This window comes from Podarcis muralis, chromosome 18 (assembly GCF_964188315.1).
Source record: "Podarcis muralis chromosome 18, rPodMur119.hap1.1, whole genome shotgun sequence".
In the NCBI taxonomy this organism is placed as follows: Eukaryota; Metazoa; Chordata; class Lepidosauria; order Squamata; family Lacertidae; genus Podarcis; species Podarcis muralis.
In genome coordinates this window covers 10,134,497-10,160,074 of record NC_135672.1, presented here as the reverse complement: position 1 = coordinate 10,160,074, position 25,578 = coordinate 10,134,497, and the positions used below count along the sequence as shown (strand labels likewise).

The window sequence follows — 25,578 nt, the reverse complement described above, 5'->3', positions numbered from 1 at the left end:
GCTGTGGGAGCCCGGCGCAAATTTGCGCCGGGCTCCTGAGGGTTGCGGAGAGCTGCCCAAAGCCTGGGGTGCTCTCCGCTGTGCTCCCCAGGTTTCGGGCGGCAGGCTGCTGTCCGCAAGCCTTGGGAGCCCAGTGGTAACTCCCGCGGGCTCCCAAGGCTTGCGGATAGCTTCCTGAAGCCTGGAGAGCGAGAGGGGTCGGTGCGCACCGACTCCTCTCGCTCTCCAGGCTTCAGCGAAAGCCTGCATTTGCCCCATAGGACGCACACACATTTCCCCTTCATTTTTGGAAGGGGAAAAGTGCGTCCTATAGGGCGAAAAATACGGCAAGTACTTAACCCGAGGTACCACTGTACATCCGAGTCAGGCAAAGAGTGTGTGGAGATGTACCCTGGAAATAGGCCTGAGCACCAGGCAGGTGCCGAAAAGAGTGCAGTGAAGGTACCTACTTGACATCAATAGGCAGGGAGTTCCACAGTGCATTTGTAAAAAAAGCAGCATGACCTACACTTTGAAACTCCCTGCCTGTTGATCGCAGGCACCTTCGCTGCACTATTTTTGGTGTGGGCTAAAAACACTTTTGTTAAGACAATCCCATCCATATATCTAGAAATGATTAAGTGTGTTCTAACCTGCTTTTAGTTTATTCTCAATGTTTTAAATTGCAGTTTTCTAAGCTGTTTCTTTTTTTCCTTTTGGCTGAAAATTTTATTGTTTAATTCCTTTCAAAAACAGCTTTTGAGTTTTTTGTGGTTTATTTTAAACAACCAAGCGATGTGCAGTCATACCTCTTGTTACGTTTGCTTCAGGTTAAATCTTTTCAGGTTGCGTCCCGCGGCAACCTGGAAGTACTGGAAAGGGTTACTTCCGGGTTTCGCCGCTCACACATGCACAGACGCTCAAAATGACGTCACGCGCATGTGCAGAAGTGGCGAATCGCGAATCGCGACCCGCGCAAGCGCAGATTGCATTCTGCTCATATTGCGAAGGGGGCTCCGGAACGGATCCCCTTTGCAACCAGAGGTACCACTGTATTATGTTCTGAAATAATAAATCTAAAAAGTCTAAGCACACAGTTCAGCATTGAGAGCAAAAAAAGCACAGTAAAAAAACACCGGTCTTGTGTGCAAATTTCCAAAATCTGACTGGGGAAGGTGGGCAGCCGGGACCACATTCTGGGCACACCCAGAAAAGGTGTGGACTGGTGCAATGACTTGTGTGGTGTAATAAAAGAAGAGGAAAGAAAGAAATCTGAGACAGTTTGCAATATAAATAACCCAATTTAAATATCTCCTTCATCCTTCAAACCTATCCAGTGTTTGACATGAGATTTACTCAACAAAAGAGCAGCAGTTTTGGACATCAGTCATGCAGCTCTACTGAACCTCAGAAAGCGAAGTCGGTAAATTGTTGCTCCGTTTCGATCTCTCTCCATCGCCGGCCCAAAACAAGAAGTTGGCATTGTCTCTCTATCCTAGATGAACCGCCAGGTTGGTGATCAGGGAACCAGACGAAGCACACACACACACACAAACCCACCTGCCCCACTTCAGAGCTCATTCAACGGGTTTCACTCTCGCCACGAAGATGGACGAGGCTCTCTGGAGGAACTCCTCTTTCTTCATGGCCACGCTTGGTTTCCGCTCACCCAGCGCTTTGTCCATGGCCGAAGCCAAGCAATCCGGCCCAAGCTTGGACCCGGCCTCCAGGAAGCGGATGGGGGCTGCGACTTCGGCGGGGCAAAGGGCGTCTTCCAGGGTCCCCAGGACCGCCGCACAGACTCGTTTGTCCGCCGCCCCCGAGCCGCCGCCCAGTGCGTTGAAAAGCAAGTCTGCCTTGGCCAGGAATTCGAGGAGGACCAGGCAGGTGAGGACGCCGTAGCGGAAGATGTCAAAGGGCACCGCCTCGTGGTCTCGGCAGCCGACCTTGCTCAGCAGGGGCAGAGCGATGTCTTCTGGCGTGCCCTTGTCTTGGCACATCAGTCTCAGCAGCTCGCTGTAGAGCTTCCCGCTGACTCCGGGCTTCTTGCGCCTGCCGGCGGCGGACAGGGAATCATAGGCCACACTGACGTTGTTGTTAAAGGCCATCCTACGGGAAGGAACATAAAACAGGTAAAGCAGACAATTTAACTAGACAGAGCCCTAAGTGATATTGAGCGAGAGAATAATCTGGCTACGGTAAGGAAATTTTGTCCTTGGTATGATTAATTCCCACCTAGTCATTTTGACTAAAAAGCAGAGACATCACCTTGCCAACAAAGGTCTGTATAGTTAAAGCTATGGTTTTCCCAGTAGTGATGTATGGAAGTGAGAGCTGCACCATAAAGAAGGCTGATCGCCAAAGAATGGATGCTTTTGGGAGGGCGGGGGGAGGTCGATACAAGAATGGCAGATGAAGATGATGGATTTTTCGGAGCTAGCCAACCTAACCGGAAGAGTCCGCGTCCTGAAGGAGTAGTATCAGGAAGAGTGGATTAAATTTAATGATTACTTAGCTAAATACGTTAAGTTAAATTAACTGAAAACAGCTTGCAGACATTTAATTGGCTTAGGATATTATTTATGTTAAGTGTTGAATTAATATGTTTAATTTCTTAATGTGAAGATCTAAGGATGTTAATGTTTACGTTAAATTTTACAAGAACTGCGATTTGGAAAACCGTTACAAGGACATGCAATGAAATTCAACCAAGGGGAAGCGAGGAAGTTACCTAACAATGTTAATAAGTGTAATTTTCAATAAGGCTATGATTTATGTTTGTCTTATGTGTTTGTTTGTTTGTTTATAATGTTGCGAAAACAAAAAAAAATTGAAAAAAATTAAAGCGTTCACTCTTCCTAATAATAATAATAAATAATATTTTTTTATTTATATCCCGGAAGCCGGGCTCAGGGCAGCTAACAATAATAATTCGCTTTTCCTCTGAAAAAACGGTAAAGGGGGAAAGACTTCATGTCCCAGGAGGCCCCGCGCGCCAAAGCACAGCGAAAGAGCCCCGAATCTTGCCGCGGTGCATTCTGGGCGCTGTAGTTTTTCCCGCCCCGGCCTTCCTTCCCACCTGCCGCACCTGTGGGAGTGGTGAGCCAGGCTCAGGTACCACAAGGCCCGCCCGAGGCGCCCCCGCAGCAGCCCCCGGGGCTCCCCGCCGCCGTCGGCCGCCGACAAGGCCTCTCCCGCCTCGGCCTCCTCAGGGCCGCCCTGCGCCAGCCTCTCGAAGTAGCCGGCCAGGAAGCCGACGGGCTCGTCAGGCCGCGCCTCCAGCACCTTCAGGAGGGCCTCGCGGACCATGTCGCTCACGCCCGCCTGCAGGAGGAACTCCGCCTCGCTCTCCGGCGGGGCGCCGTTCGAGGGAAGGGACGGCCGGGCCGGGTCGCTCCCGCCGGCCGCCGCCGCCGAGCGCCGCTTCTCGCTGGTCGCCATTTTGTCTGAGGGCGCCGCTTAGCGACGGCCGCCATCTTGAGTGAGGGCCGCGCGTCGGCCATTTTGGGTGAGGGCCGCGCCTCGAGCTCTTGAGACGAGCAGCCAATCAAAAGCCGGCGAGGGAAGCGACCGCCATTCTTGTTTTTAACCCAGCTTCCACCATGAAGATAGGGAGATGGCTAGAGCGCCGCCCTCCATCATTACCGGAAGTATAGGCCGCGCTCTACCATCAAGTTGCTAAGGCATAAGGCAGCGCTGCTTTGCGTCAACATATCGATGATAGATATCCAGTATTATTATATTTTTAAAAATCATAGTTATTCGAGTGTGTGTGTTTCCCCCCCCCATGGCCAGTCTATCCCTTCCTGCTCTATGGCAGTCCATTTCCGTCGAAACTGCAGGATAGAGGAAGTGTCGCGAGAATTGGAACAGCAGCCAATCAGAGCGCCGCGCCAACTCGCAGGGCGAACTAGGCGTTCTGTTTGGGCGGGTGTGAGGCGCAGGCAGCCATCTTTAGTATGGGCAACGTGACTTTACCCTTAATATGCCAGAAAAGGCTGGTTTTGTTTCCATCTCTCTTAGTGTACCGGCTGAGCTGTGACTTGGGGGAGTTTTATCTGCTTCCGTTGGCAATTTGATCCCCAGCCTCCTCTTGCTGGAGCCCAGTAAGTGGTAGGGTTTGCATAAAGTGAGATTGCATGGTATTTTTTGGGGGGGGGCCTAATAGCATTGCAAAGCTATTAAGGGCTTTAATAATAATATTAATAATAATAATAAATTTTTATTTACACCCCGCCCTCCCCAGCCAATTCCAGGCTCAGGGCGGCTAACAACCAATAATAAAAACAAGTTGATTGAAATACAATTTAAAGCTATTAAGGGCTTTGCAATGCTCACAGGAGTGATTGCATGATATTTGTTTCTTTATCAATAAGGGTGTGGGTTGCTAATCAGCCTGTGTGTTGTTGCTATTTGCCCGCCCCCCAGAATTTATTTAAATTTTCAGCCTGGTTGCAAAACCAGCATGCGTGGGGGCAGAGAAACCACGAGCATCTCTGTCTCTTGGGTGCACGTGCCTGTGTTTATTTATATGTTTGCTTCTTTTTCCTTCCCTCTACCCCCAATCAAAATGGATAGAGAAATAAAGAGTCAAAACTGCAAAGCTTGGGTCCGGAGGATGAAATCGAGAAGCGGCACTAAAAGCAGAACGCCTGGGGTACACACTGACACAAACAACACACTTCATTTGGAAGCCTATACCAAACATGAAAGCTTATACCTAAAACGACTCAGTTGCTCTCTAATTTTATAATTATAAAATTCTTTTGGAAGGATTCTTTTAAATACTTTCTTAGATCATATAACTTTTTTGAAGATTTGATTCTTTTAAGGGACTTTTTAGGTTTTTAAGAAGAGTTTTTTAAACTATCTTTTAAAAGAATTGTTTTAATTTATTTTGACTATGGCAGAGTCCAGGGGTCAGCAGGGGGCCAGTCCACTGTCCCTCAGCCTTTGGGGGAGGTGGGGAATGAATCAATTCCTGTGCCCCACAAATAACCCAGAGATGCATTTTAAATAAAAGCACACATTCTACTCATGCAAAAACACGCTGATTCCTGGACTGTCTGTGGGCCGGATTTAGAAGGCGATTGGGCCGGATCCGGCCCCCGGGCCTTAGTTTGCTTACCCATGACAGCAGACCAACACAGCTACCTACTTGAATCTAGTATCATTTCCCAGTAATCTTTCTTTTCCTTTTCCAACAAATCAGTGTATGCCTTTTATGAAATGAATACAGTGGTACCTCTGGTTACGTACTTAATTCGTTCCGGAGGTCCGTTCTTAACCTGAAACTGTTCTTAACCTGAAGCACCACTTTAGCTAATGGGGCCTCCAGCTGCCGCCGCGCAATTTCTGTTCTCATCCTGAAGCAAAGTTCTTAATCCGAGGTACTATTTCTGGGTTAGCGGAGTCCGTAACCTGAAGCGTCTGTAACTCGAGGTACCACTGTAGTATCATTTCCCAGTAATCTTTCTTTTCCTTTTGCAATAAATCAGTGCATGCCTTTTATGAAATGAATAAATAAATCTACCCCACCACCCCCATAGAGCCTCTGCTCCATCTTTGCCAGGCACTCATGGATGCTGGACGTGCCCCTCCTAAAACCCGCCCCCGGAAGAAGAGGAGGAAGGTGGTGGTCCGGCTGGGCAAGTCGAGGCGCCCCCAGGCCCCCTCCGCTCCCGCCGAGGTGGACGTCTTCCGCTGCGCCGTCTGCGAGAAGGACATCAAGTACCTGACGAACTTCCGCGAGCATCAGCGCATCCACACGGGCGAGCGACCCTACCAATGCAAGCGCTGCGCCAAGACCTTCACCCGCTGCGCTGACCTCATCAAGCACCGCCTTGTGCACTCGGCCAAGCGGCCCTTCCGCTGCCGGACCTGCGGGAAGCGCTTCAAGCTGCGGGCCGACCTGGACAAGCATGGCAAGGTGCACTCGGACGAGGCTCCCTTCGCCTGCCACCAGTGCCCCAAGCGCTTCAAGCGCACCTCTTGCCTGGTGAAGCACCTGCGCATCCACACGCAGGAGAAGCCCTTCGCCTGCGCCCACTGCGCCCGGCGCTTCAAGTGGGAGGCCTCGGTCAAGGAGCACGAGAGGGTGCACACGGGCGAGAGGCTGCACCGCTGCGGCGAGTGCGCCAAGGCCTTCACCCACCGCTCCACCTTCCTGCAGCACCGGCGCACCCACCAGGCCCAGCCGGCCTTCGGCTGCGAGCAGTGCTCCAAGGCGTTCAATCACAAGTCCAACCTTTTAAAGCACATGCGGAACGTGCACACTGCTAACGGAGAAATCTGAGGGCTCCCTTGGACAAAAAGGTGCCTGGAGGCTGTTGGAGGATGGGTGGTGGCTAATGGATTGAGGTTGAATCCTGACAAGACAGAAGTACTGTTTTTGGGGGGACAGTGGGCGGGCAGGTGTGGGGGACTCCATGGTCCTGAATGGGGTAACTGTGCCCCCGAAGGACCAGGTGCGCAGCCTGGGAGTCATTTTGGACTCACAGCTGTCCATGGAGGTGCAGGTCAATTCTGTGTCCAGGGCAGCTCCATCTAGCATGCAGGATGAGACCCTCCCTGTCCGCAGACTGTCTCACCAGAGTGGTGCATGCTCTGGTTATCTCCCGCTTGGACTACTGCAATGCACTGTCCGTGGTGCTACCTTTGAAGGTGACACGGAAACTACAACTAATCCAGAATGCGGCAGCTAGACTGGTGACTGGGGGCGACCGCCGAGACCACATAACACTGGTCCTGAGAGATCTGCATTGGCTCCCAGTACGTTTCCGAGCACAATTCAAAATGTTGGTGCTGACCTTTCAAGCCCTAAACGGCCTTGGTCCTGTATCCCTGAAGGAACGTCTCCACCCCCATTGTCCAGCCCCTGAAGGACCAGGTGCGCAGCCTGGGAGTCATTTTGGACTCACAGCTGTCCATGGAGGCGCAGGTCAGTTCTGTGTCCAGGGCGGCTCCATCTGGTACGCAGGATGAGACCCTCCCTGCCCGGACTGTCTTGCCAGAGTGGTGCATGCTCTGGTTATCTCTTTCTTAGACTACTCCAATGCGCTCTCTGTGGGGCTACCTTAGAAGGTGACCCAGAAACTGCAACTAATCCAGAATGTAGCAGCTAGACTGGTGACTGAGAGTGGCCACCAAGACCATATAACACCAGTCCTGAAAGACCTACATTGGCTCCCAGTACAATTCAAAGTGTCAGTGCTGAGCTTGAAAGCCCTAAACGGCCTCGGTCCTGTATACCTGAAGGAGCGTCTCCACCCCCATTGTCCAGCCCGGACACTGAGAACCAGCTCCGAGGGCCTTCTAGCGGTTCCCTCATTGTGAGAAGTGAGGTTACAGGGAACCAGACAGAGGGCCTTCTCGGTAGTGGCGCCTGCCCTGTGGAACACCCTTCAGATGTGAAGGAAATAAGCAGCCATCTTCTTTTTAAAAGACATCTGAAGGCAGCCCTGTTTAGGGAAGTTTTTAATATTTAATGCTGTATTGTTTTTAACACTTGATTGGAAGCCGCCCAGAGTGGCTGGGGAAACTTAGCCAGATGGGCAGGGTATAAATAAATTATTATTATTATTATTATTATTATTATTATTATTATTATTAAACAGCAGCCAGTAGGCTTGGTCTTTATGGAAGACGGTTGCGTCTTTGGAAGCTCCAAACAAAAGAGCCCCCAAACTTTTATTAGCTGCTAATCCCCATATTAGGTAAAGGTAAAGGTACCCCTGACCATTAGGTCCAGTCGTGACCGACTCTGGGGTTCCGGCGCTCATCTCGCTCTATTGGCCAAGACAGCGTACAGCTGTCATGTGGCCAGCATGACTAAGACACTTCTGGTGAACCAGAGCAGCGCACGGAAATGCCGTTTACCTTCCCGCCGGAGTGGTACCTATTGATCTACTTGCACTTTGACGTGTTTTCGAACTGCTAGGTTGGCAGGAGCAGGGACCGAGCAACGGGAACTCACCCCGTCATCGCAGGGATTCAAACCGCCGGCCTTCTGATCGGCAAGTCCTAGGCTCTGTGGTTTAGCCAGCACTGATTGGCAGTGCCTGGTCTTTCAGATCCATCACCTGCCCCTTGTATCTCCTCCCTGATCCTATTAACTGGCGGGACCAAGGATTGGAGCTGGGCCCTTCTGGATGCAAAGCAGGGGTTCTGTCACGTAGCGCAGCCCCCCTCCTCTAAGAAATAGATTTACAGGGGTCAGCAAACTTTTTCAGCCTTTCCACTGTCCCTCAGACCTTGTGGGGGGCCGGACTATATTTTGAAAAGTGTTTTATTTAAGCAGAGATGCAGTTTAAATAAAAGCACACATTCTACTCATGTATAAACACCAGGCAGGCCCCACAAATAACCCAGAGATGCCTTTTAAATCAAAGGACACATTCTACTCATGTGAAAACACGCTGATTCCCGGACCGTCTGCGGACCGGATTTAGAAGGTGATTGGTCTGGATCCAGCCCCTGGGCCTTAGTTTGCCTACCCATGAAATAGAACAGCCTTTCTCAAGCTGTGGGTCCCCAGATGTTGTTGAACTACAACTCCCATCACCCCTAGCTAGCAAGGCCGGAGCTCAGGGATGATGGGAGTTGTAGTCCGACAACATCTGGGGACCCACAGGTGGAGAACCGCTGAAATAGAAGAAGCTGTCCTCTAAGCAGTTGAGGAATCCCGTCTTCCCACGACAGATGGGGCTGCTTTAGGTTTAAGGCTCGTTAAGATCATACAAAGCCGACAGGATGTGGAAAAGAACCCTGTTTAATTACAGCGGTGGTAATCTGTACAAAAAACAACTGTATGTACAATAGATATGACTTATATACAAAGCAATCCGTTTATGGATGTGGCTGCGGTTGACAAAGGCATTTCTGGATGAACTCACTTAATGGGAGCAAAAATTTGCTTAGCGCCCGCCCTTCTGTTTTAAGTATCGGACAACCCAGAGAGACTTCCCCTGACTGTGGAGGTTCCATCACTAGCAAATTGACACATCTGCCCTCCATAAAAAAGACCAGAAGAGCCCTGGGGGATAGCTCAGTCAGTAGAGAAGGAGACTCTCAATCACAGGGTTGTGGATTCGAGTCCCGCATTGAGTAAGATTCCCGTGTCACAGATGTCCCAATTCTACGATTCTGTGATGCTCGGCAGCCTAAGGCTGTAGTCATCGCCGCAACCTCTGACAATTAAAAAAAGGTAAGGGGACCCCTGACCATTAGGTCCAGTCGTGTCCGACTCTGGGGTTGCAGCGCTCATCTTGCTTTACTGGCCGAGGGAGCCAGCGTACAGCTTCCGGGTCATGTGGCGAACCAGAGCAGCGCACGGAAATGCCGTTTCCCTTCCTGCCGGAGCGGTACCTATTTATCTACTTGCACTTTGACGTGCTTTCAAACTGCTTAGGTTGGCAGGAGCAGGGACCGAGCAACGGGAGCTCACCCCGTCGCGGGGATTCGAACCGCCAAACTTCTGATCGGCAAGTCCTAGGCTCAGTGGTTTAACCCACAGCGCCACCTGCGTCCCTGAGAATTAAAAGTCCACAAAGAAATACCTGATTTAATTTGTGCTTGGGGATTTGTTGGCCAGCCAGCAAACCCAGCTATTGACGTCTCAAGCCCAAGAGTTGGGAAAGAGGGAGAAATGGAGGAGATGTTGGGCCCACACCTCTAAGGATAGTTCCTCTCCAGTCTCTTTTCTGCAGTGTTCAAAACTCTGGAGCAACTGTTCGCCTTCTGCCCGCTGCCCTGAAAAAAGGCCAACTCAAAACTCGCTGAATTTCAAGTGCAGTCAGAAGCAACCTGTGCTTAGGGTCTTGGCCTCAAAAAATGTCAAGGAGGGACCAGTGTTTGACTGGACAGCTAGACTCGGATGACCTCCTAAACCCCTTAGGATTCCGGCGTATGGTTTCAGTCTTGGCAGAAGTTGTTCCTGTCGATTGGTGCATAGCTGTCAACTGTCCCTTATTTGGCGGGAAAGTCCCTTATCCTATCGCCATGTCCCGCTGCTGTCCCTTATTGATGATGTCCCTTAAATTTCCCGGGTTTCAAAGGAAGCAGCTCCTCTCCCTTCCTCCCTCCCTGCCGGCCAGGGAGGAGGGAGGCTCCAACTGGGTTGCTTGGCTGCGTTGCTCACCCAATAAGGAGTCCAAGAACGACTGGGGGGTGGAGCTTGCATGCCTTGTGCCGATCAAATCGGCCGCGTTGCCTGGGGACTCGCCTTTGCTCAGCGCTTCCCAGCGGAGAGGGGACGGTGGTTTCCCTTGCTGCATCCCCTTTGCCGGGTTGCTGCGCTGTGGGAACCACCGCTTGAGGCTCCGTTTGGCTGCTGGCTGGGCTTTCTGCCTTTGGCTCGGAGGGGCTCAGAAGTTGAACATACCTGTGCTTTGAAAATCCCTTATTTTGGCTGCTGATCCCTTATTTTCGAGGCTGCTGGTCCCTTATTTTCAAATCTGTAAGTTGACAGCTATGGATTGGTGGGTGGGGAGAGTCGACCACCCTCCGCCGGGGTGGTAGGGGGCCTCTGCTGGACTTGCCTCTTCTCTGTGACCCCAGGAACCACAGAAAGAAACCTCTCGAGTCGTCCTGCGGGTCCCCTCTAGTAGCAGCAGCTGGCAGGAGAGGCGCCCCAGAAAAATTCAGGGGGAAAACACGGTAACTGCTGCAGAGAGAACAGCACCGGAACAGGCGGGTGTCAGCAGAGCCGCCGGATCCTAGCCGCGCCGCCGCCACAAGCGACGGGCCACGTAACCGGTAATGACAACCCCCAAGAGGGAGCCGGTGCTTCCGATGGCGACGGCGGTTTCTGTGCTGAAAGTAGCTGGAGAGAGACAGAAAGGGAGACAGCGTGAGCGGTGTACAATTCAGCGGTTCCCGTAACCGCAAGAATCCTGGCGCAATCTATGGCGAATCTGGTGCCGAGGCAGTAACTCCCCCCAACACCCCCCTCCACTTTAGAAATACAGTGGTACCTTGGGTTAAGTACTTAATTCGTTCCGGAGGTCCGTTCTTAACCTGAAACTGTTCTTAACCTGAAGCACCACTTTAGCTAATGGGGCCTCCTGCTGCCGCCGCGCCGCCGGAGCACGATTTCTGCTCTTATCCTGAAGCAAAGTTCTTAACCTGAAGCACTATTTCTGGGTTAGTGGAGTCTGTAACCTGAAGCGTATGTAACCTGAAGCGTATGTATCCCGAGGTACCACTGTAGCCAGAAAGTCTGCCGCGCATCTTCCATAAGGGATGATCTAACTCAGGGGTAGGCAAGCTAAGGTCTGTGGGCAGGATGCGGCCCAATCGCTTTCTCAATCCGGCCCGCGGACGGTCCGGGAATCAGCGTGTTTTTACATGAGTAGAATGTGCGCTTTTATTTAAAACGCATCTCTGGGTTATTTATGGGGCATAGGAATTCGTTCATTCCCCCCCTCCAAAAAAATATACTCTGGCCCCCCACAGGGTCTGAGGGACTCTGGACCGGCCCCCTGCTGAAAAAGTTTGCCGATCCCTGCTCTGGAACATAGGAAGTCACCTTATACCAAGTCAGAACATTGGTCCAGCTCGCTGGGACTGGGTTATTTGTGGGGCCTGCCTGGTGTTTTTACATGACTCAGCCAGTGGAATAAAAACCAGTTCTGGTACAGAGACCCTAAAGCAGAGACATCACCTTGCCGACAAAGGTCCGTATAGCTAAAGCTCTGGTTTTCCCAGTAGTGATGTATGGAAGTGAGAGCTGGACCATAAAGAAGGCTGATCGCCCAAGAATGGATGCTTTTGAATTCTGGTGCTGGAGGAGACTCTTGAGAGTCCCATGGACTGCAAGAAGATCAAACCTCTCCATTCGGAAGGAAATCAGCCCTGAGTGCTCACTGGAAGGACAGATCCTGAAGCTGAGGCTCCAAGACTTTGGCCACCTCATGAGAAGAGAAGACTCCCTGGAAAAGACCCTGATGTTGGGAAAGATGGAGGGCCCAAGGAGAAGTGGGCGACAGAGGACGAGATGGTGGGACAGGGTTCTCGAAGCTGCTAACATGAGTTTGACCAAAGTGTGGGAGGCAGCAGAAGACAGGAGTGCCTGGCGTGCTCTGGTCCAGGGGGTCACGAAGAGGCGGACACAACTAAACAACAACACAGAGACCCTAGGGATTCAAAAGGCCAAGAAGGGAGGACCCCCTAGGCGATGATGGGCGGTTGGCCCGCAATGGGCAGCAGGGCTTTTGCGGAGGCCAAAATGAAACGACAAGGAGCCCCTGTGTACTCACCATTAGGCACGATGGAGATGGTCAAGCTGGCCATGCGAGGCTGGCTGGCTATCGCAACACACCGGTAGACCCCTTGATGCTCCAGGGAGACGCTCTCCACAACCAGGGTGGACCGGCCCTCAGCTTCTTCCTGGTGGTACCGGGACTTAGCCACAGGCGTCTCCACCCACCGGACCTGGACGTCTTTGCCGCAGTCGGCCGCGAGGCACGTGATCCGCAGGGTGCCCCCCGTGCTGCCTTGAGTGGGGACAGGGGTGATGACGGGGCGGCAGGGGTCTCTGGAGGGGTCCGTAGTGGCGGAGGAGCTGCGTGGCTTTTCGGCGGAACGAGTGGCGAGGCTGCTGGCCGTGGCGGGGACGGGCGCGGTGGTAGGTGGCTCATCTGTCAAGCGAGGGGGTTGCGAAGTCGCTGGGGTCTCCGTCGATGTCAAGACAGGGACTTGCACGGTGTTGGCCCCGGTCCCAGGATTCTGAGAGCTCGTCTGCACCTCCGCAACAGGATTCCTTGTCGGGGAAGGGCTACTCTTTTCCGGAAGGGGTTCTGGGGTGGGAAAAGCGGTCGACGTTGTGGTCGGGGGCTCGGTGGAGAGAAGGGGAAGGCCCTGGGTGGTCGCCGGCGGCTCGGTGATGGCCGACTCCAGAGTAGCCACGTGGCTCGTTCTTTCCGTCACGAGAGCAAAGGTGGCCTCCTCTGTAGCGCTGGGCACCTGTGTGGCTGTGAACCAAAGGATTTTGCATCTTTAAAAAAAAGCATTCGCAAGATTTTCACCAGCGGATTAATCAACTAGAGTTTAGTTAGAATAGAATCATAGAATAATAGAGTTGGAATAGACGACAAGGGCCATCGAGTCCAACCCCCTGCCAAGCAGGAAACACCATCAGAGCACTCCTGACATATGGTTGTCAAGCCTCTGCTTAAAGACCTCCAAAGAAGGAGACTCCACCACACTCCTTGGCAGCAAATTCCACTGTCAAACAGCTCTTACTGTCAGGAAGTTCTTCCTAATGTTGAGGTGGAATCTTCTTTCTTGTAGTTTGGATCCATTGCTCCGTGTCCGCTTCTCTGGAGCAGCAGAAAACAACCTTTCTCCCTCCTCTTTATGACATCCTTTTATATATTTGAACATGGCTATCATATCACCCCTTAACCTCCTCTTCTGCAGGCTAAACATGCCCAGCTCCCTTAGCCGTTCCTCATAAGGCATCGTTTCCAGGCCTTTGACCATTTTGGTTGCCCTCCTCTGGACACGTTCCAGTTTGTCAGTGTCCTTCTTGAACTGTGGTGCCCAGAACTGGACACAGTACTCCAGGTGAGGTCTGACCAGAGCAGAATACAGTGGCACTATGACTTCCCTTGATCTAGATGCTATACTCCTATTGATGCAGCCCAGAATTGCATTGGCTTTTTTAGCTGCCGCGTCACACTGTTGGCTCATGTCAAGTTTGTGGTCAACCAAGACTCCTAGATCCTTTTCACATGTACTGCTCTCAAGCCGTTGATTAATCTGGGCCAGTTCTTTTTTATCAGCAAGGGCTGAGCATTGATGCCATATTTTTAATGTAACACCAGCCTTCCCCCAACACAGTGCCCTCCAATGCTTTGAGCCACGGCTCCTGCCAGCCCTGACCAAAGGTAAGGGATGATGGGATTTGTAGTCCAAAGCATCCGGATTTGAAAAAGCCGATTTATGCGTTTGGATCTCTAAATGATCCAGAGCTGATGGGGGCCTTCTGGGAGTTAAGGTACTATCCTGTTTGTGTGGGTGGGGTGTTTTCCCTCTGCGTGAGAGGTTGTGGCATCTACAACCCAGGAATAGAGCTAGCAGTTGTCCCCCAAGGCATACTATGCTGGAAGATTCAGGACAGATTAAAAAAAAAAGCCTCCCTCCAGCATGTAGTTGAGCTGTGGAACTACCTGCCACAGGAGGCAGCGACAGCCATCAACACGGAGAGCTTTAATAATAATAATGATTTATTATATATACCCCACCCATCAGACTGGGTTTCCCCAGCTACTTTGGGCAGCTCCCAACAGAATGTTAAAAACACAAACATCAAACATTAAAAACTTCCCTAAACAGGGCTGCCTTCAGATGTCTTTTAAAAGTCAGATAGTTGTTTATTTCCTTGACATCTGATGGAAGGGTGTTCCACGGGGCGGGTGCCACTACCGAGAAGGCCCTCTGCCTGGTTCCCTGTAACCTCGCTTCTCGCAGGGAGGGAACCGCCAGAAGGCCCTCGGAGCTGGATCTCGGTGTCTGGGCTGGAAGATGGGGGTGGAGACGCTCCTTCAGGTATACAGGACCAAGGCCATTTAGGGCTTTGAAGGTCAGCACCAACACTTTGAATTGTGCTTGGAAACATACTGGGAGTCAATGTAGGTCTTTCAGGACCAGTGTTATGTGGTCTCGGCAGCCGCTCCCAGTCACCAGTCTAGCTGCTGCATTCTGGATTAGTTGTGGTTTCCAGGTCAAAGGCAGCCCCATGGAAAGCGCATGACAGTAGTCCAAGCGGGAGATAACCAGAGCATGCACCATTCTGGCGAGACAGTCTGTGGGCAGGGAGGGTCTCATCCTGCGTACCAGATGGAGCTGGTAGACAGCTTCCCTGGACACAGAATGGACCTGCGCCTCCATGGACAGCTGTGAGTCCAGAATGACTCCCAGGCTGCACACCTGGTCCTTCAAGGGCACAGTGACCCCATTCAGTACCAGGGAGTCTTCCACACCTGCCTGCCCCCTGTCCCCCTAAAACAGTACTTCTGTCTTGTCAGGATTCAACCTCAATCTGATGGGACAAATTCAGGGAGGATAAAGCAATCAGGGACGCAGGTGGCGCTGTGGATTAAACCACAGAGCCTAAGGCTTGCCGATTAGAAGGTCGGCGGTTCGAATCCCCGCGACGATGGGGTGAGCTCCCGTTGCTCGGTCCCTGTTCCTGCCAACCTAGCAGTTTGAAAGCATGTCAAAGTGCAAGTAGATAAATAGGTACCACTCCGGCAGGAAGGTAAATGGCATTTCCATGCGCTGCTCTGGTTCGCCAGAAGCGGCTTAGTCCTGCTGACCACAAAACCCAGAAGCTGTACGCCGGCTCCCTCGGCCAATAAAGCGAGATGAGCGCCGCAACCCCAGAGTCGGCCATGACTGGACCTAATGGTCAGGGGTCCCTTTACCTTTACCTTAAAGCAATCAGGGGCTTAGTAGGCGTGAAAGCAGGTAGGGGAGCATTGCTCTTAGGCTTGTGTCTCCTCCATGTGGGTTTCACACACGGTCAAAGCTTACTTTGGGGGTTCACGGCGGCCACCCTGGATTGGCGGAAGGTATCCGTCTCGACCTCCAGAGTAGCTTCGCACTTGTAGGTTGCTCCCTCTGCGGCCGCCGGGACCTCAAGGACGGAGCTATAAAACATCAGCTGCTGCTCAAAATCCACCATGTCGTCTTCCACCTTCGTAGCCTCCAGCCTCTCCTCTCCCCGGAACCAGGTCAACGTCAGAGAGCCCGGAGGGTACACCTTGCTCAAGGAGCAGACGAGACGAGCGGGCTGCCCAGTCCTCATAATCTTCGGCTCAGAGTCCAGTTGCAAGGCATCGGGGAAAGCTGGAAAACAGCCCGTGGGGCATTAATAATAATAATAATAATAATAATAATAATAATAATAATAAACAACTAAATTTAATGATTAAGGGACGCGGGTGGCGCTGTGGGTAAAAGCCTCAGCGCCTAGGGCTTGCCGATCGAAAGGTCGGCGGTTCGAATCCCCGCTGCGGGGTGCGTTCCCGTCGTTTGGTCCCAGCGCCTGCCAACCTAGCAGTTCGAAAGCACCCCCGGGTGCAAGTAGATAAATAGGGACCGCTTACTGGCGGGAAGGTAAACGCCGTTCCGTGTGCGGCTCTGGCTCGCCAGAGCAGCTTCGTCACGCTGGCCACGTGACCCGGAAGTGTCTCCGGACAGCGCTGGCCCCCGGCCTCTTGAGTGAGATGGGCGCACAACCCTAGAGTCTGGCAAGACTGGCCCGTACGGGCAGGGGTACCTTTACCTTTACCTTTAAATTTAATGATTACTTAGTTAAATATGTCAAGCTAAATCAATCGGAAACAGCTTGCAGATACTTAACTGGCTTAGGATTTTATATAAGTTAAGTGATGAATTAATATGCTTAATTTCAAAATGGAAAGATCTAAGGATGTTAACGTTCCAAGTTAAGTTTTGTAAGAACCGTTAAAAGGATTTGCATTGACATTCAACCGAGGGGAAGCGAGGAAGTCACTTAACAATGTTAATAAGTGTAATTGTTAAGAAGGTTATGATTTATGTTTGTTTCATGTGTTTGTTTATAATTTTGTGAAAATCAATAAATTTTTAAAATAATCATAATCATAATTTATTTATACCCCACCCATCTGGCTGGGTTTCCCAGGCTTACAGGCAGAATTGGAAACCAGGAAGAGGACCTCTTTAATAAAGAATGGGGGAAGTTTATAATTTAGTTGGAAAGCTATTGTCAAGAGTTACATCCATTGGTAGGATTGACAGAAAACTTGTAGTAAAAATTTGAACTACGGATGGACAAATGATTTATAAAAACAGAGTTATGAAAGGGATGCAGAGGGGGAAATCGCTACATTAAGATGCTGCACTGGTTGGAGGGGATGCTAAGCAGCACGTCGGGGCTGCCGTCGTCCTGGCGCGAGGAGTTCCATCGGCCCTTCCCTGCCCGAGAGACTCTCGCCCACGCTGCCCACGAGCCTGGCATGAGGCGGTTGCGGCACCGCGGCAGCTGCTGAAGCACTGCCCTTCTGCGTCCCTCCCCATCCCCTCCTCTTTCTCCTCCCTCAGGTCGCCTCCTCAGCCACCGCCGCCTCCGACTTCCCCTGGCAGTGTGGCGGAAGTCTCGCAAGAGAGGGGCTGCCTGCCCGCCCGCCGCCACCCGTCTCCTCACGACGTGCCCCTGAGGGAGAAAAGGGAGAGATGGAGACGCAGCAGCTCGTGCGCACGCTCTCTCTCTCGCGGTGGAGGACCCTGAGCCGCCGCTTCCCTCCCGAGCCGGGCGAACATGAAACCCGGGAAATTTTAGGGACATCATCAATAAGGGACAGCAGCGGGACACGGCCCTGGGATAAGGGGCTTTCCCGCCAAATAAGGGACAGTTGACAGCTATGGTTCAGATTCTGATTGACAGCCTAATGTCAAAGGACGAGACGGAGATGTCCAGATTCCTAGACCAGCTGCCTTAAACCCTTCTGAGCACGCTGAGTGTGCACCTCAACTCTGAACACCTTCTGCATGCAAAGCAGGTGTCCTTGACACCACATGAGGCCCCTTCTGCAGGCAGCTGTGACCTCAGGGGCAGAGCGGGCGCTTGGCATGTGGAAGGTTCCCCCCGGCCACCCCCTTCGCCTCCATCTCGGCACTTACAGTACACCTGCAGATCCACCTTCTTCTGTCCGGAGGTCCCCCTGCACTGTCCTGTGCAGAATTTGGCTCCTTCCATGCTGACGGTGGCTTTGGCGATGGTGAGGATGCTGTGAGTCTTGTTGGAGAAGACTTCGCCCTGCTCAATGTCCAAGCCTTCCCACTGGACCTTGCCGCCAGGGCAGTCCGTGGAGCAGGTCAGCCGGACGAAGCCTCCCAGTTCCACCAGCGCCTTCTGAGGGTGGACGGTCAGGACGGAACTGGGAAGACCTGTTGAATGGCATTTGAAGGATGAGGAGGTTAAGTCGGTTATGATTCACTGGGCTAAAGATTTTGGGTATAATATACAGCTGAGTGATTGGGTGAAATTATGGAAAGAAGGTTTAAAATTTACTGCATGCAATGCCCTAAAAGAAAATGTGATGAAAAGGATGTATAGATGGTATACAAGTTAGCGAAAATGTATAAAGTCAGGAATAAATGTTGGAAATGTCAAGAAAAAGAGGGAACATTTTATCACATGTGGTGGGAATGTAAAAAGGTGAAATGCTTCTGGGAGATGATCCATAATGAGATGAAAAAAAATGTTGAAATATACATTTATAAAGAAACCAGAAGCATTTTTACTGGGCATTGTTGGGAGTGATATAAATAGAAAGGAAGGTAAGCTCTTTTTATATGCAATAACAGCAGCAAGAATATTATTGGCCCAAAAATGGAAGCAAGAAGAGTTACCAACGACTGAAGAATGGAGGATGAAGTTAATAGACTATGCAGAACTAGATAAACTAACAGGAAGGATTCGAAACCGGCGGGACCAGAAACTCACGGAAGACTGGAGTAAATTTACGGACTATTTGAAAAGTATTTGTGAAGATCAGACGACGTTTGTAGGTTTGCAAGAAGTTTTGTGAGGAGTAATTAATTAGAAGTGCCTTAGATTTAAAAGGCGTTGCAAGGGCAGTTTCGAAGCCAGTTCTGAACGGGTGACATGCTAACATCTTGTGGCAAGGAGTTCCGTAGACATGCAGCCAACAAATGCACGCAAGGTGGCTCTCAGATAAGGATAAAACGAAACTATGAAGGTTCAGTGCCATAATGGGCTACTTTTAAAACGAGGCTGCATTTTCAATTGCATTTTAACCTGTATTTTAAATTGGTCCCCCCCCCCCCCACTTATTATGTTCTTACTGTAATTTTACTGGTGTTAGCCGCCCTGAGCTCGGCTCTGGCCGGGGAGAGCGGTGTATAAATAAATTTATTATCATCACCATCATTATTATTATGGCCCACACATCTAGTGGCAATCGGTTCTGTAAGGCGCCCCAAGTTTTTTGTATTTCTTCCCCCCGCCCAAAGCGAATTCCGCATCCTTTCAGCGATACTTTGCCTTTCTGACTTGTCTTTTCACTGTCACCCCAACACCCCTGGGCAACCTCGTTCCATTAAAAGGTCCGGGAGCCGACTTGCTCAGGCAAGGTGCGGAGGAAAGCAGCCAACGAAATCTGTTTAGTCGTGCAAGAAATCTTCTCCTTTTTAAAAAAATAACAATTGGGGGGAAACAAAACCAAACAATGCACTTTTTCCTTTTGCAAACGGCAATTTGCCGAGATGCTAATGGAAAACGTTGCAATTTTTTCTGCTGGGACGGTCATGGGGGAAATTGCCTTTTTATTGTTGTTTAATGGGAAGGTTGCGGAAGGCGGAGGGAACAGCATTTATTTATTTTTCTCTCTTTTTAAAAAAATGCATTTTTTTTTCAAATAATAGTTATCATTTTCAGTAGACAAACATAGTAAAGATTTTTTTACAATAATAAAAACAAAAAAAGAAAAGAAAAAGAAAAAGAGAAAAAAGATACATACAGCATATTACCACTTAATTAATTAAGTATATCATCCATCTTCATAAACATAGCACTGTATTTTTCATTCTATAAGACACACCAGACCATAAGACGCACTTAGTTTTTGGAGGAGGAAAACAAGAAAAAAAATATTCTGAATCCCAGAAGCCAGAACAGCAAGAGGGATCGCTGAACAGTGAAAGCAGCAATTCCTCTTGCTGTTCTGGCTTCTGGGATAGCTGCGCAGCCTGCATTCGCTCCATAAGACACATACACATTTCCCCTTACTTTTTAGGAGGGAAAAAGTGAGTCTTATAGAGCAAAAAATACGGTATTTGATTTCCTCGAATCTCTTCCATCCGAATTTCTTAGTACTTATAGGTAGCAGTTTCCAATATCAGTGTTTCAAAATACCACATCACAGTCCTAATCCTGTTGCATAACTTTCCTTATCGTACATTTTCTTATTTATAAATTTAATTCCAGTTTAATCCTAGGTAAAAATTGCATTTTGGAAGGGGGGAATGATCCGACTTACCCCAGCAAAACCTGACGAAAATGAACAGGAGTCCCAAGTTGATGGCTGCCATGCCCTTTGCAATTGAGTTATATCTCTACCTACAGTTACACGGACTTATTCCAGCAGCAGCAGCCTGTCTCTTTCCAAATTAATTAATGCAGTTCCTTCCTTCCTTCCTCACGGCACTCTCGCCCTGGTGCAGTTTCCAAGTCTGCCCGAAATTCAATGACACCAGGACCTCTTAAATCCAAGGTGGGTGTCTCCGCCCACCCCTGTGTCAAGGGGGGGCGTTAAAAAACAATATCCACCCACCCCTCACAGCCTGCCTCTTCCCATAATCTAAGTGATGTTAGAATCCTGGATTTAGCCTTTTTTCCAGACATACTTTCCCTCCCCCTTTTAATCAAAGAACGAAGAAGAGCAATTAACTCTTCAACTTTGCTTATCAGCGGACGAATCCCGTTCTGTTTATTGGAGGTGTTCCAATAAACAGTGAAAAAAGCCGTTTCCCACGTGAATGCGGTCCGGGGGAATCCCACTGGGACCCTGAACGAAGGAGCCTTCCTGCTGGATCTCTGCGTGATACGTGGTCACCGAGAAACCGGCCGACTAATGGTGCTGCGTTGCTCAGATTCGGAAGTTCAGAATGCTGATTTTCTCCCAAGCCGAACCCACAGCAGGAATACCATCCCTTAAAATAAAATTTAAAAAGAGTTTATTTGTCGTGTCTCTGTCAGAGTCCATGATCTGGGCGAGCTCCAAAGCAGCGATTTGTGCAGGGCAGCCTCCTCTGTTGTTGTTGTTGTTGATGTCGTTTAGTCATGTCCGCCTCTTTGTGACCCCCTGGACCAGAGCACGCCAGGCCCTCCTGTCTTCCACTACCTCCCGCAGTTGGGTCAAAGTCATGCTGGTAGCTTCGAGAACACTGTCCCACCATCTCGTCCTCTGTCGTCCCCTTCTCCTTGTGCCCTCCATCTTTCCCAACATCAGGGTCTTTTCCAGGGAGTCTTCTCTTCTCATGAGGTGGCCAAAGTCTTAGAGCCTCAGCTTCAGGATCTGTCCTTCCAGTGAGCACTCAGGGCTGATTTTCTTGCAGTCCATGGGACTCTCAAGAGTCTCCTCCAGCACCAGCACCATAATTCAAAATTTGATAATGTAGGCAGTTGTTGATTTTTACGGAGAGCTATACAAAGAAGACGTGGGTGGCGCTGTGGGTTAAACCACAGAGCCTAGGACTTGCCGATCAGAAGGTCAGCAGTTCGAATCCCCGCGACGGGGTGAGCTCCTGTTGTTCGGTCCCTGCTCCTGCCAACCTAGCAGTTCGAAAGCACGTCATGTGCAAGTAGATAAATAGGTACCACTCCGGCAGGAAGGTAAAAGGCGTTTCCGTGCGCTGCTCTGGTTCGCCAGAAGTGGCTTAGTCCTGCTGGCCACATGACCCGGAAGCTGTACGCCGGCTCCCTCGGCCAATAAAGCAAGATGAGCACCACAACCCCAGAGTCGTCCACGACTGGAGCTAATGGTCAGGGGTCCCTTTACCGTTTATTATAGAAAGAAGACTGAAAAAATATATGGAATACCTGGAGAAAAATAAACTGCCTTAAGGGAGTTTCCTACGTGGCTTTCCCCTGTTCTGTGCCAAACAAAGTTCGTACCACCTTGTTCCAGAATGCGCAAGAATTCAGCTCTCAGAGCTTTCCAAAGTATAGCAAAAACAACCAGCAAAAAAAGTAAAGCAGAAAAATTCTACGGGCTCTGAAAAGCAGGCAGAGGGATCTCCATGAGCGTGGAGCCAAGCAAAGGTTTGCAGGTGAGAAGTCTTCCCAGACCTCACACTTCCCCACTTCTGACGTGCTTTTCTAGCTAGCGCACAAGATACCGTATTTTTCGCTCTATAAGACGCACCAGACCACAAGACGCACCTAGTTTTTGGAGGAGGAAAACAAGAAAAAAAATATTCTGAATCTCAGAAGCCAGAACAGCAAGAGGGATCGCTGAGCAGTGAAAGCAGCAATCCCTCTTGCTGTTCTGGCTTCTGGGATAGCTGCGCAGCCTGCATTCGCTCCATAAGACGCACACACATTTCCCCTTACTTTTGAGGAGGGGAAAAGTGAGTCTTATAGAGCAAAAAATACGGTACCTGCCCCCCGCAGCCAACCCCAGATGCTGGTCATGGAAGCTGCCCAGAGTGGCCAGGGCAACCCAAAAAGATGTATAAAGAGCAAAATTATCATTATGGAACAGGGCGTCCCTATTTTCATTTGAGAAATGTTGGAGGGTACAAATATCAGAAACAAACAAAACAATGACAATGCCGCCAAGGGTCTGGCGGTAATCTTTTTCAGGATAGAAGACTCCTTTTTTTCCTTTTCCAATATTTGCACCCCTCCTAGTCCTGTTCCTCATTCCACCCCCAACATAACACTTGTTGTTGTTTAGTCGTGTCCGCCTCTTCATGACCCCCTGGACCAGAGCACGCCAGGCCCTCCTGTCTTCCACAGCCTCCCGCAGTTTGGTCAAACTCCTGCTGGTAACTTCGAGAACACTGTCCCACCATCTCGTCCTCTGTCGTCCCCTTCTCCTTGCGCCCTCCATCTTTCCTAACATCAGGTCTTTTCCAGGGAGTCTTCTCTTCTCATGAGGTGGCCAAAGTCTTGGAGCCTCAGCTTCAGGATCTGTCCTTCCAGTGAGCACTCAGGGCTGATTTCCTTCCGAATGGAGAGGTTTGATCTTCTTGCAGTCCATGGGACTCTCCAGAGTCTCCTCCAGCACCAGAATTCAAAAGCATCCATTCTTCGGCGATCAGCCTTCTTTGGGGTCCAGCTCTCACTTCCATACATCACTACTGGGAAAACCAGAGCTTGAACTATACGGACCTTTGTCGGCAAGGTGGTGTCTCTGGTGTACCTTAACAGGAGTAAGGGGGGGTGTCCGATGAAATTGGCATGGGGAAGGGGTAAAGTTTCACAGATGCAGAAATCCTTTGGCCTTACGCTACCCTCTGGCCTTTGGTGGAACGGACACTACGCGCGGTAGGAAAACCCGCCTCAATGTCACATACTGAAATCGCTTTTCCAACGAAATTCGTAAGCTTCCTTCTCGTTTCCACTGAAAAACGGACAGAATCAGAGGAGGCCTTGCCAGTTTCTAATCTGTCTGTTTTCACTCCAAAAGATTTGTCAGATTTATGAAAAGGTCAGCTCGTAGACAAACAGAAACCCAGCCAGCTATGTTTGATGCTGGCCTCACCCTTTTCCTTCCAAGGTTTGCTGTTTCAAAGGAGTCCAAGGTGGCGGGGGCTGTGAAGGAAACTGGGGTAGCCCCATGGAGGAAGAAGAGAAGAAGAGTTTGGATTTGATATCCCGCTTTATCACTACCCGAAGGAGTCTCAAAGCGGCTCACATTCTCCTTTCCCTTCCTCTCCCCCAACAAACACTCTGTGAGGTGAGTGGGGCTGAGAGACTTCAAAGAAGTGTGACTGGCCCAAGGTCACCCAGCAGCTGCATGTGGAGGAGCGGGGAATCGAACCCGGTTCCCCAGATTACAAATCTACGGCTCTTAACCACAACACCACACTGGCTCACATTGGCAGCCTTGCTGCCTCTGCAGACCAATGTCCAAAAAATTACACCCATAGAAACAACAACAACATTTTTTATTTTATTTTATTTTTATTTATACCCCGCCCATCTGGCTGAGTTTCCCCAGCCACTCTGGGCGGCTTCCAACAAAAGATTAAAAATTCTATTGGTCGTTTCATTCTTCTCAACCACTTTGAGGTTTTCTATCTTGCCATCAAGCAGTGTGCTATTACAAAAATAAGTAAATAGATAATAAATCATGCAATGTTAGTCCTACTCAGAGTTCGCTGTTGGCACCGGTCTGTCTCGAGAGGGCCTTCTCGGTGGTGGCTCCTCCCAGGCGACAATAAGCAACTTTCTAGAAGACATCTGAAGGCAGCCCTGTTTTAAGTTTTTAATGTTTGATGTTTTATTGTGTTTTTAATGTTCTGTTGGGAGCCGCACAGAGTGGTTGGGGAGACCCGGCCAAATGGGCGGGATATAGGTAATAAATTATTATTACTACTACTACTACAGGGACGCGGGTGGCGCTGTGGGTTAACCCACAGAGCCTAGGACTTGCCGATCAGAAGGTCGGCGGTTCGAATCCCCATGATGGGGTGAGCTCCCATTGCTCGGTCCCTGCTCCTGCCAACCTAGCAATTCGAAAGCACGTCAAAGTGCAAGTAGATAAATAGGTACCACTCTGGCGGGAAGGTAAACGGCGTTTCCGTGCGCTGCTCTGGTTCACCAGAAGTGGCTTAGTCATGCTGGCCACATGAGCCGGAAGCTGTACGCCGGCTCCCTCGGCCAATAAAGCGAGGTGAGCGCCACAACCCCAGAGTCGGCCACGACTGGACCTAATGGTCAGGGGTCCCTTTACCTTTACCTTACTACTACTACTATTAAAATAATGTGCAAAATTGCTTCATATTAGGGGAGTAAGTTGCTGTAATAATAATAATAATAATAATAATAATAATAATAATAATAATAATAATAATCAGGACAGTGTAAAACTGGGTGGAAAAGCAAGGCAGGAACAGGCAGCCCGGCTTTTGCACAACATTTCCTTTTTTAAAAAAGTTGGCAATGGATGTGGAGCGAACTAGGAAACAGAACATTAAAAGCTGCCCCTGCGACCTTCTGCATGCAAAAGAGATGCTAAAGCACTTAGTGAAGAAAGCCTAAAGTTCGTGAAAGACGAGAAATTGGGAAATGGCATAAGAAGATCGGAGGAGGTAAGGTTGACGGCGCTCATTAATGCAGTTTTATTTCCGCAAGATACCTCGCCTTGGCTGCAGGAATACTGCCTCTTGTTTATGGGAAAGTGGGTCTTCCTGGGAAAGGAGTTTCTTCCCGGCCTTGGCTTGGCCGCGGCCAGCCTTGGAACTACTTCTAAGTAGAACTGTCCTCCCAAAAGAAATAAAATAATATAAAATAAAACTTCTGCCAAGGACAAGGGAAGCTGTGGCTCTGCAGAGGCTGCACCCCAGCTCTCCACAGTTCCCCCAGTATGGTCAATGTTTTAGGCAAGGATGGCCAGCAATTTCTGGAGGGCCTAAAGTTCAGCATCTTTGGGGGAAAAACTCCCTGGTCCTGAATGGGGTCACTGTGCCCCTGAAGGACCAGGTGCGCAGCCTGGGAGTCATTTTGGACTCGCAGCTGTCCATGGAGGCGCAGGTCAATTCTGGGCTGAGGCCGTTTAGGGCTTTCAAGGTCAGCACCAACACTTTGAATTGTGCTCAGAGACGTACTGGGAGCCAATGCAGATCTCTCAGAACCGGTGTTATGTGGTCCCGGCAGACGCTCCCAGTCCCCAGTCTAGCTGCCGCATTCTGGATTAATTGCAGCTTCCGGGTCACCTTCAAAGGTAGCCCCACATAGAGCGCATTGCAGGAGTCCCAGCGGGAGATAACCAGAGCATGCACCACACTGGTGAGACAGTCTGTGGGCAGGTAGGGTCTCATTCTGCGTACCAGATGGAGCTGCCCTGGACACAGAAT

General features: G+C 50.2%; 3 protein-coding genes across 4 annotated transcripts; 1 reads left to right on the top strand and 2 right to left on the bottom strand.

Annotated features, from left to right (window-relative positions):
- Window positions 1–1,260: 1,260 nt before the first annotated feature.
- TPGS1 (tubulin polyglutamylase complex subunit 1) lies at window positions 1,261–3,445 on the bottom strand. Its single transcript, XM_028713851.2, has 2 exons — window positions 3,068–3,445; window positions 1,261–2,088 (listed from the first exon to the last, which is right to left on the bottom strand). The coding sequence occupies exons 1-2, from the start codon at window positions 3,418–3,420 to the stop codon at window positions 1,557–1,559; spliced, it is 885 nt and encodes a 294-aa protein (XP_028569684.2). The 5' UTR covers window positions 3,421–3,445; the 3' UTR covers window positions 1,261–1,556.
- A 6-nt stretch (window positions 3,446–3,451) lies between these two features.
- On the top strand, window positions 3,452–7,566 carry LOC114588504 (uncharacterized). Of its 2 annotated transcripts, none has more exons than XM_028713852.2 (2): window positions 3,452–4,085; window positions 5,552–7,566. In XM_028713852.2, the coding sequence occupies exon 2, from the start codon at window positions 5,558–5,560 to the stop codon at window positions 6,272–6,274; it is 717 nt and encodes a 238-aa protein (XP_028569685.2). In that variant the 5' UTR covers window positions 3,452–4,085; window positions 5,552–5,557; the 3' UTR covers window positions 6,275–7,566. The 2 variants fall into 2 exon arrangements, with proteins under 2 accessions (XP_028569685.2, XP_077777913.1); XM_077921787.1 differs by having other exon boundaries at window positions 5,529–7,566.
- Window positions 7,567–10,072: 2,506 nt separating this feature from the next.
- On the bottom strand, window positions 10,073–17,929 carry MADCAM1 (mucosal vascular addressin cell adhesion molecule 1; the record flags this gene model as incomplete). The annotated part of the gene is made up of 4 exons (XM_077922043.1): window positions 10,073–10,801; window positions 12,237–12,950; window positions 15,517–15,831; window positions 17,650–17,929. Coding segments are annotated over 4 exons (1,416 nt in total), but the record flags the coding sequence as incomplete, so codon positions are not given.
- Between the last annotated feature and the right edge of the window lie 7,649 nt (window positions 17,930–25,578).